Source organism: Coturnix japonica, chromosome 27 (genome assembly GCF_054131305.1).
Source record: "Coturnix japonica strain WE chromosome 27, WE-NBRP24, whole genome shotgun sequence".
In the NCBI taxonomy this organism is placed as follows: Eukaryota; Metazoa; Chordata; class Aves; order Galliformes; family Phasianidae; genus Coturnix; species Coturnix japonica.
In genome coordinates this window covers 846,575-857,420 of record NC_140689.1, presented here as the reverse complement: position 1 = coordinate 857,420, position 10,846 = coordinate 846,575, and the positions used below count along the sequence as shown (strand labels likewise).

Here is a 10,846-nt window from a genome sequence, read left to right as displayed (position 1 = left end):
CAGGTCTCCCCTCAGCCTCCTTTTCCCCAGACTAAACAGCACCAGCTCCTTCAGCCTCTCCTCATAGGGCTGATTCTCCAAGCCCTTCCCCGGCCTCATTGCCCTTCTCTGGACCTGCTCCAGCACCTCCACGTCCTTTCTGTGCTGATGTGCCCAAAACTGAACACAGAACTCAAGGTGGGACCTCACCAATGCTGAGTTCAGGGGCAGGATGACTTCCCTAGTGATGCTCCCCATTCCTGACCCAAGCCAGGATGCCATTGGTTCTATTGGCCACTTGTGCACACTGCTGGCTCATATTCAACCCACCGTCCATCAGCACAGCAAGGTTAGTTAGTCCCCAAAGTATCACATTAGGTTCCAAAATTAAGACGTTTTCCACCCTAAACATCAAATAAGATGCCAAAGATGAGCCAATTTCTCCTGAAATCGTAATTTCTTAGAAGAAAAAGAAGACAAAAGAAGACATTTTCTCCCTTAAATACTAAATTTTATTCCAAAGATACATTTTCTACCCAAAACTGTCATTTTTATTTTCTGAAAAAAGATACCTTCTACTATAAATATCATGTTTTATACTAAAAATAAGATGTTTTGTCTCTTACCTACCACGTTTTATCCCAAAAACGAGACATTTCCTCCCCAAAATATCCAATTGATTCCAATGGTAAGACACATTCTCCCTTAGGAACCACTCATTAGCTCAAAACCAAGATATTTTCTTTATCAAATCATGCTTTTATTCCAAAAGTGAGACATTTCCCATATTTATTCTCCAAAGAAGTCTCTTAGTCCCCATCATACTGCATTTTATCCCCCTAAAAGGATGTTTTGTCCCCAAAATACCTTATTTTCCCCCCAAATATGACATTATCTCCCCAAAATACCACTTCTTATTAAAAAAATAAGACATTTTCTCACCCAAAGAATTCATTTTATCTCAAAAATGCATTTCTTTTCCGCCTTCAATGTCACATTCCATGCTAGAATAATGGATTTTTTCCCTACATACCTCTTTTTATCCTGAAAATATGACATTTTCTCCCTTAAATATTCCTTCTCACACCAAAGATAAAACTTTTTTTTTTTTTTTCTTTCTTTCTTTCTTTCTTTCTTTCTTTCTTTCTTTCTTTCTTTCTTTCTTTCTTTCTTTCTTTCTTTCTTTCTTTCTTTCTTTCTTTCTTTCTTTCTTTCTTTCTTTCTTTCTTTCTTTCTTTCTTTCTTTCTTTCTTTCTTTCTTTCTTTCCTTCTTTCCTTCTTTCCTTCTTTCCTTCTTTCCTTCTTTCCTTCTTTCCTTCTTTCCTTCTTTCCTTCTTTCCTTCTTTCCTTCTTTCCTTCTTTCCTTCTTTCCTTCCTTCTTTCCTTCTTTCCTTCTTTCCTTCTTTCCTTCTTTCCTTCTTTCTTTCTTTCTTTCTTTCTTTCTTTCTTTCTTTCTTTCTTTCTTTCTTTCTTTCTTTCTTTCTTTCTTTCTTTCTTTCTTTCTTTCTTTCTTTCTTTCTTTCTTTCTTTCTTTCTTTCTTTCTTTCTTTCTTTCTTTCTTTCTTTCTTTCTTTCTTTCTTTCTTTCTTTCTTTCTTTCTTTCTTTCTTTCTTTCTTTCTTTTTCCCTTTTTCCCATTTATCAAGTTTGGTCCCCAAAGTCAGACATTTTCTCCCCAAAATAACACTTTTCATCCTAGAAACAAGACATCTTGTTCCTCAAATTTTATCACAAACATTAGATATTTTCTCTTCAAAACGTTTCTGTATATAAAATAAAATGACATTTTCTCCATTAAATATCTCCTCTTCCCCAATATAATACATTCTCTACCCAAAATACTGCTTTTTATCTCCCAAAGACACTTTCTCCCCAAAATATCCCTTTTTATTACAGAAATTTGCCTATTTTCTCCCAAAATGCCACTTTTTATCCCCAAATTTTCTACCCAAAATGCATTTCATGCCATAAATAAGACATGTCCTCCATTAAGTGTGGCTTTTTATCCCAATACAATCCATTTTCTACCCAAAATAGCACTTTGCAGCCCATCAATAGAACATTTTCTTCAAAAAGCACCATTTTTTAGTCCAAAAATATGACAGTTTCTCCCCAAAATATCTCTTTTTAACCCCAAAATAGGCCATCTTCTCTCCAAAATACTGCTTTTTATCTCCAAATTAAGAAATATTTTCCCCCAAATTCTGGTTTTATCCCCCCAAATAAGACAATTTCCCCCCAAAGTACGGCCTTTTCTTCCTAAAATAACACAGTTTCTTCTCAAAATACCCCAATATATCCCCCAAACAAGACACTTTCTACTCAACATGATGCTCTTTTTCTCAAAGGTTAAATATTTTCTCCCCAAAACCCCCATTATTATCCCAAACATTGGGCATTTTCTTGCAAAAATACTGCTTTCCATCCCCAAAATTAGATATTTTCACCACAAAATTCCACTTGGTAGCCCAGTAGTAGGACATCTTTTCATTAACAGAATGCTATTTTAATTTCCAAATGTCTTTTTTTGTTTTGTTTTGTTTTTTGGGGGAAGTGATATTTTGGCAGAGAATATTTCTTATTTTGGGGTTAAAAAGCAGTGTTTTGGGGAGAAAATGTCATACTCTCTTCTTTCGGGGATGGAAAATGGTATCTTGGAGAGAAAATGTCTAATTCATGGGATCAAAAGCAGTATTTTGGGGAGAAAAGACCTTTTTCCTTGGATATAGAGTGGAATTTTTGGGCTGTGGAGCGGTATGTTGGTGAGAAAATGTCTTATGTTTGGGATAAAAAGACCTACTTGGGGTAGAAAATGTCTTAGTTTTGAGGAAAAAAGTGGGATATAGGGTCGAAGATATCTTGTTGTGGGGATATTAAGCAGTAATACAGTGTATGTTCGGTGGAACCACCTTGCACAGGGCTGGACTGTATGGGTGCATTGAGTGACCCATTGGATGGACTGCTCTGACACGGACAGAAAAGCAGTAGGACACCCAAGTCACTGTGATTTCCAGTTACACACTGGGGGAGCAATGGCACAGCAGTGCTGCTGAATTTGGGACTTGGGTTCTGTTTGGAACATGGTGTGGCAGAGCAGCCCCGTCCCAGCCCTTTGCTGGGCACAGAGTGCTGGGGAGCCCCCATGGCTGGATACAACCAACAACCCAAGGCTAAGCACGCTCTCCTGTCTCAGTCCCAGTTCTGGAAATAGGCAGAAGAGCTCAGTGTTCTCTTGCCTTCATTTCCTGCCATAAGCCATTTGGAAATGCACGTTGTTTCAGGCAGGCACAAGCCCAAGGGCCTAAACCACAGCCTGATGTTGGAAACATCCAGAGAATTTATCAGGACGGTTCCTGTGATAAAGCAGATTTTACTGGCAATTGCAGCGGCGGGCGTCCTGCAAGCAGGAGAGCAGCACAGAAAACAGCGTTACATCTCTTATGCCCTGTTACCCAATGCCGATCTCTTTCTCCCCTGGTTTTTCACTGGCTGACTACTTTAGGTTCACAATCTCCCCGAGGCTCAGCTACACATAGGGATACTGGGTAAACACGAAGCTTTGGGTGCTGGGCCCCATGGCAGATGGAAGTGGGCTGGCTGGTGTGAAACCGGACCAAAACCCAGAAGGAAGGGAGCTTGATGTGCTGAAACCCAGATGGTTGTGGGGCTGTTGGACTCTATGGCAAATGGAAGTGGGCTGGCTGGTGCAGAGCACAGAAGGAAGGGGGCTTGCTGGGCCGCAGCCAAGGAGGAAGGGGCTTGCGGAGCCCAACGGCAGAAGGAATTAGACAATTGCTCCCCTAAATAGCACATTTATCTCCAAAAGAAGGCAGTTTGTCCCTTAAATATCAATTTTTAGCCCCAAAATCTATTTCCTCCCTTACTACCTATGGGTAAACTTGGGGTACTTCCTCACTACCTATGGGTACACATGGGTAAACATGAAGCTTTGCTTGCTCAGGAGTTATTCCAGCCCCTGCAGACTCAATTCTTGCTCACAGTTTCTGGATGTCTGCTGCCCCCACCCCAGTGAGTATCCCCTGGTTGCCCTGTGCCCAGCCAACAGCAGCCTGTCTCCCAGCAGTGTGCTGATGGCCTGGACTCCTCCATGTCAAATCAATGCAATTCACCACTCAAAAGACATGTTTGTGTTTTTGTCTTCCAATCTGTATTGTGACTGCAAACTAGTGCCACATCCAAACTGCTTTTCAGGGTATTGCCTTTCCTTTGCAACGTCTCTTGCTCTTCGGACCTTCAGCTGGCCATCACTACGAGGCCATGGGTGTTGCCTGAAAAGCATCACGCCAAACCCAGCAGAGCTGGGCTGAGTCAAGGCAGTGAAACCCACCCCATGGTCTTCAGCGAGCTCCAAGGCCAGCCTGCCCTCGGTGTCCAAAGGGAGTAAGTGAGCGCTGCAGCCACCGAGCTCCCGGTCAGCAGATGACAGACGTGTAGGAGCGAGAAGCTCAGGCCAGCACAGGAAGAGCCTCAGATGCCGGTGGGCTCAGCATCTCACTGAAGGGAGGTTGTAGTGAGCTGGGGGTCGGCCTCTTCTCTCATGTAGACTGTGATAGAACTAGAGGGAATGGTTCAAAGCTGTGGCAGGGCAGATTCAGGCTGGACATTAGGAAGTGTTACTTCTTGAAAAGAGTGGTCAGGCACTGGAATGCACTGAACAGGGAGGTGGTGGAATCACCGACCATGGGGGTGTTCAAGAAACGTCTGGATGTTGTGTTGAGGGATATGATTTAACTGGGAAGTATTGGTGATGGTTGGACTGGATGATCTTCTAGGTCTTTTCCAACCTTGATCATTCTGTGATTCTGTGATTCCTTATGGGTCCTTTGTGGTGCATATGGGATACTAATGGTGTCCTATGCAGTCCTTATGGGGTTCTTATGGGGTCCTATGTGGTCTTCATGTGTCCTATGTGTTGTTGTGTTTAGGGATATGATTTAACTGGGAAGTATTGGTGATGGTTGGACTGGATGATCTTCTAGGTCTTTTCCAACCTTGATAATTCTACGATTCTGTGATTCTGTGATTCAGAATGGTGTTTCAGAACCAGCCTGCCCACGGGGCCCACTGCCTCCTCCTCTGGTGTGGTGCTGCTGGCACACAAGGGCTCCAGGAATGGGGAGTGCCAACCAGCACGGGGCAGAGCTGGGCTGGTGCCGTGTCATAATGGGCAGCTGCCAGCACTGGCCACGCTGTCACCGCATCGCCGTGGCCACGTCTATGACACGGCCACCCGGGAGGGTTCTGCAGGCAGTGCCCAGTGCTGGGTCCTGCATCCTGAAGGAGCATCTGACAGAGAGCAGACGCATCTGGAAGGGATGAGTTCCCACGTGGCTGTTGCCAACGCGGAGCGCCCTGCTGCGGTGAAGCGGGCCAAGATGAGATTCTGGCAGGATGGCCCAGCTCCACAGCGTGACTACAAAACGCCAGAGGCCACCGCCAAAGGTACATGGGTCTGCAGCCACCACTGGAGCAGAGCTGCCTCCAAGTGCTGGTGCTGAGCGGGCCTGACCCAGCATGGGGATCATCTCAGGGCTGGGGACGGTGCCGACACTTTCCATCTGCCACCTCCGTCCCGGGCTGAGAGAAGCGCCCTTGGGAAGCGGCAGATGCAGAGTGTGACCTGCTTTTCCTCTGCCCTCCAGAGCGAGTTGCTGTCTGGGATGCGGTGGCCGCGCACATACAAGAGCAGCTCCTGCTACGCAAGGTGGGTCGGCGCCTTCTTCCTGCTGGCCTGTTTGGAGGGCTGCAGAGTCCTTTGCATTTGGCCACAGAAGGCAGTGACTTCCCCTCCGCAGAAAGCAGGGAACTTGGCCCCTAATCCCTGTAAAGTACCAGTGGGCCTCGTGCATACGGGCTATGACTTGTGCTGTGTGCTGTAGTGTGCTGGGGCTGATCCCAGTCCAAAAGCACAGTCCCCGCACAGGGCAGCATTCAGCTCTTCCTCCAGCCTTAACCCTTTGGCCCTTCCCTTCTATTCCATGCACAGGGAGTCCGAGTTCCCACCTTCGGTTCCTTCAGCATTGTCTCTGAACGGATCAGAGTTGGGAAAGGAAACATGACCATGCAGTGGCCTGTGTTTCACCTGGCTAAGAACCTTGCGAGCATCCATGACCAGATGAACGAGGAATACCCGCCAGGTAGGAGGGGGCTTCAACCCTTTCTGGCTGCCCAGACAGGACAAACGGGGCTACAGCCTCCATTCTGAAATCAAACCTCCCCCTCCATGGAGCCCGTCCGAACATGAGCTTGTCCTGGCTGGCGACTGCAATGAGTAGCAGTTGGGTGGCAGTGCTGGAAGAGCCACTGTGTGATGGACTCTGACATTCTGGTGTGATTTTCCAGGCCTCAATAAAATGGAGACCCTCAAATACGCTGATGTGGCTGAGGCCGCATCTGTGAGCTGGCAGACTGGGAAGGCCTGCATATTTGGCACCACAACGCTCGTCTCCCAGTGCCTGAGGAAGGGGGAGGACATCGCCTTTTTCCTGAAGGACATCGGAGTGCTCCTCATCGAGAGAGCGAGGGTCCAAATGAAGTTCTACTATGACTTCCTTGAGAAGATCTGCGGGAAGGAGAAACTCGAGAAGGTTGTTTTCAAGGTGAGGTTTTGGTTTCTCCATGGCCCTTGCGCTGCCTGCATGTGGCTCTCCAGGACCTGGCCTGCTGCTCGGGCAATGCAAGTGCTGCGGTGCTGCCAGCTCTGCCAGCCTTGGGCTCCTCCAGCAGCCTCCAGTGCCTCAGCCGTGACCAGGACGTCCCACATCCTCCCTGTTCCTCCCCTGCAGGCGCCCTGGCTGCTGGACATGGTGGTGTCCCCGGTGACAGCGGTTGCCTCCCTGACACTCTCTGGCCGAGTCGTTGTCTTTCCCAGGTGAGTGCATTTGTGGCTGCAGCCCCTGCTTGACGCAGCTGCTCAGCTCTCCTGCAGCAGCATTTGCTCCTTGTGACCACGAGTGTCCTGCCATGGGAACACAGGCAGAAATAGCTCAGAGGAGCGAGGCAGAAAATGGGCAGCTCTTGTGTTCCAGCTTGTCCTCAGATAGATCTGATGGGAGAGATGAAGGGATTTAGGGGACATTTTCATCCCATCGTGGCCTGGGTGGCTCCATTTTAGGTTGTGGATGCCCCGTTCTTGGAGGCGTTCAAGGCCAGGTTGGACGGGGCTCTGGGCAACCTGATCTAGTGAATGTGGATGTTTGGTGCCCTGCGAGCAGGGGGTTGAAACATGATCCTTGAGTCCAGTCCCTTCCAACCAGGGTCATTCTGTGATTGATTCTGTGATTTCCCAGGACAGCCCTTGGTACTGGGGCTGTGGACACTGGGGAGGTGCGGCTTTTAGGCAAGGTGACCGTCTGCCTGTGAGCAGGTGATGACAGTGAGCAGAAAGGGCAGCTGGAGCCCTGGGTCACACTCGTGTCTCTTTCTTTTGTCCAGGTTTCGTCGGGAGTTTGCACCCAAACCACCACCCGGGCAACGCTGCAGACCCCCACGAGTCCCATTGCTACCTCTTGTCCAGGCCAAAAAAGGTAAAGCAGCCGCCAGCTCCTCTCCATCCCACATACAACCAACGTGCGATGGGAAAATGCCCAGCCCACCATCACCCAAAAGCTCTGACTGCCATAACCATTGACTCCAGCCCTGCACTGCCTCTCCTCCTGAGCACAAGTTGCCCTGATGAAATCCAGGATCTAGGTGTGATGTTCCCACAGAGCCCCCAGCCCTGGGTATGGCAAGAGAAGGGGGGCTCCTGGGCCTTGTCCTCCCCCCAGGAAATGAGCCCCCAAAAGAGGCTGTCACCTCACAGGCACCACCCAGCTCCTCCTTCCCAAAGCTGATGCCACTCATGCACTCCCAACACAGAGCTGCATCCCGGAGAGGAGGAGCTGGGCACAAGGCACAGAGGGCCCACAGTCTGTGGAGATGGAAGAGCGTCCATCTTGGGTGGTTTGGGCCAGGCCTGAGCAGCCCTGCCTGTCACCAGGCAGCAGGTTCAGGATCAGTCTCCTCTGACCAGATCTCTCCTTCCCAGCTGCAGAGGAACCTCCAGCATTGCCACCCCTCCCCAGCTGGATCACTGTCACCTTTCTGGTGGAAGAACCGCCCAAAGAGGCAGAAAGCGATGAGGAGGAGGAGGACAGGTGAGACTGCAGGCTCAGGGTTGGGGTCTGCACGGGGTGTTTCCTTGGCCTTTAAAGAGCTCATTCTCCAGCCCCACACAGTCACTGTTCGGGGCCACACAGCGGTGCTGAGTGCAGCACAAGGAGGGGTGGGATTGGGCTTCTGCGAGCCTCCATTTCACATGGCTGGCCCCTCTTCAGCCCTCAGGAGAGCTCCAGTGCAACCCAAGAGCTGTGCGTGGGGAAGGCTGCATTGCAGCCAAGGGTCCTGGCTCGGGGTTGCAGGATACGGCCCCAAAACCATCACCCACTCAGGCTGACCCCTCCCCTTGTGTCTTTGCAGTGAGGAGACAGAGGAACTGCAGGCGCCTTCTGACAAGAAGAAGCGTAAGAAAAAGAAGAAGAAGGCAAAACGCTCCAAAAAAAGCAAAGAGGCCGAGGTCAAAAGCTCTTCTGAAAGCTTAGAGACCGAGGCAAAAAGCTCTCCAGAAACCAAAGAGGATGAAGTGCAATCTCCTACCGAAAGCAAAGAGGCAGAGATGGGACCAGCACCAGCAGAGGCAGAGCAACCTCCAGTTGCCATAGAAGAAGAAGACCCGGACTTTGTGAGGGTCCCCACTGTAGTAGAAGAGCCAAAAAAGCCCCAGGCCAAGCTCAGAAAGGCCAAGCGCAGTGGAGCCCCAGCCGTGCCACAGACACCACTGGCAGCCCTATGGTCCTCGAGCTCTGAGACCAGCCTGCCCAAGGAGCGCACCTACAGCTCCTTTGGTCTGCTGCCACTGAGGCACAAGGGGAGCGGATCTCTGCAGAGTCAGCCACCAAAGAGCAAAGCGGGGCTCCCCAGGTGGGGGATGTCCTGTCCACACTGACCAGGGCATGGGGTGCCCAAAAGAAGCACAGCTCCACCTGAGGCTGCCAAACAGCTGTGCCATTCCTAGCTGTGCCATTCCTATCTCTGCCATTCCTATCTCTGCCATTCCTAGCTGTGCCATTCCTGGGTGCCCATCTGAACCCTTCTTTGGTTCTGGCTCCAAGTTGGCTTTCGGAGGCACTTCTTGCCATAAGACTCTGAGTTACCCAGGACATGAGAGGTGGCTGTGGCAATCACCGTCACTTGGAGGACAGTTTGACACTGGAAAGCATTTCTTTGGAGCTGTTTGCCTTTGGAAGACAGTGCTCAGCAGTGTTTCCTGCTGGAAGATCTGTGACCAAAACCTCACTCCAGCTTGGTATGGGAGAACTGGGAACGATACCATCGTATCCTTTGAGAAACAGGATACATGTGGGCACCTCCCTTACTGCTGAGATCCCCAAACCAGAAGCTGCCACTCCAAGGACAGCGAACTCCACCTCTGTTGGACGTATTGATAAGTTGGGACAACTGCTGTTTTCATCAGCCAAACAACAACACCTGATGGCACATCACTTCAGAAGATCAACATCTGGACCTACATAAACTTAACCCCAACCCTAACCCTAACCCCAACAACAACCCTAACCCTAACCCATGGTAGTGACCATCTGACCATCTCTCTTTCGTTTCCTGTATACTGTTTGCTTTTATTTCCTACCTTTTCTATTGCCTGTCTTCCTTTCCACATCTCCCTAAACAATTTGATTGGCAATAAACTGGACGGGCAAACAAAACATTCAACTCCTTGAGTCTTAATCTCTCCGTCGGGTACACGTATATTAAAAGAACCTCCCTCTCGCTCTGATAATGGGAGTGAGACAGTGTCACCTCCCTGAAGAGAAGCAGAGGTAGAGGGACAATGGGGACTCTTCCTTCCGAGACCCCTGGGCTCTGACAGACGGGGTGCCTGCATTCCTTGGAGCCTTGGCATCAAACAGAGACAAAAAGGAACAGGCAGAGGAATGCCTAATGAAGATGGAAGATGCTTCAGCTGTGGTTGCCATGGCTGGATACAACCAACAACCCAAGGCTAAGCATGCTCTCCTGTCTCCGTCCCAGTTCTGGAAATAGGCAGAAGAGCTCAGTGTTCTCTTGCCTTCATTTACTGCCGTGAGCCATTCGGAAATGCACGTTGTTTCAGGCAGGCACAAGCCCAAGGGCCTAAACCACAGCCTGATGTTGGAAACATCCAGAGAATTTATCAGGACGGTTCCTGTGATAAAGCAGATTTTACTGGGAATTGCAGCGGCGGGCGTCCTGCAAGCAGGAGAGCAGCACAGAAAACAGCGTTACATCTCTTATGCCCTGTTACCCAACGCCGATCTCTTTCTCCCCTGGTTTCTCACTGGCTGACTACTTTAGGTTCACAATCTCCCTAAGGCTCATCTACACATAGGGATACTGGGTAAACACGAAGCTTTGGGTGCTGGGCCCCATGGCAGATGGAAGTGGGCTGGCTGGTGTGAAACCGGACCAAAACCCAGAAGGAAGGGAGCTTGATATGCTGAAACCCAGATGGTTGAAGGCCTGTTAGACCCCATGGCAAATGGAAGTGGGCTGGCTGGTGCAGAGCACAGAAGGAAGGGGGCTTGCTGGGCCGCAGCCAAGGAGGAAGGGGCTTGAGGAGCCCAACGGCAGAAGGAATTAGACAATTGCTCCCCTAAATAGCACATTTATCTCCAAAAGAAGGCAGTTTGTCCCTTAAATATCAATTTTTAGCCCCAAAATCTATTTCCTCCCTTACTACCTATGGGTAAACTTGGGGTACTTCCTCACTACCTATGGGTACACATGGGTAAACATGAAGCTTTGCTTGC

At 49.3% G+C, this 10,846-nt stretch overlaps 1 protein-coding gene across 1 annotated transcript; it reads left to right on the top strand.

Moving 5' to 3' along the window:
- Positions 1 to 5,190: 5,190 nt before the first annotated feature.
- Positions 5,191 to 10,100, top strand: LOC146756322 (uncharacterized). Its single transcript, XM_085524366.1, has 9 exons — positions 5,191 to 5,441; positions 5,642 to 5,703; positions 5,986 to 6,136; positions 6,342 to 6,598; positions 6,785 to 6,870; positions 7,434 to 7,525; positions 8,035 to 8,137; positions 8,460 to 8,960; positions 9,968 to 10,100. The coding sequence occupies exons 1-9, from the start codon at positions 5,315 to 5,317 to the stop codon at positions 10,098 to 10,100; spliced, it is 1,512 nt and encodes a 503-aa protein (XP_085380492.1). The 5' UTR covers positions 5,191 to 5,314.
- Positions 10,101 to 10,846: the final 746 nt, after the last annotated feature.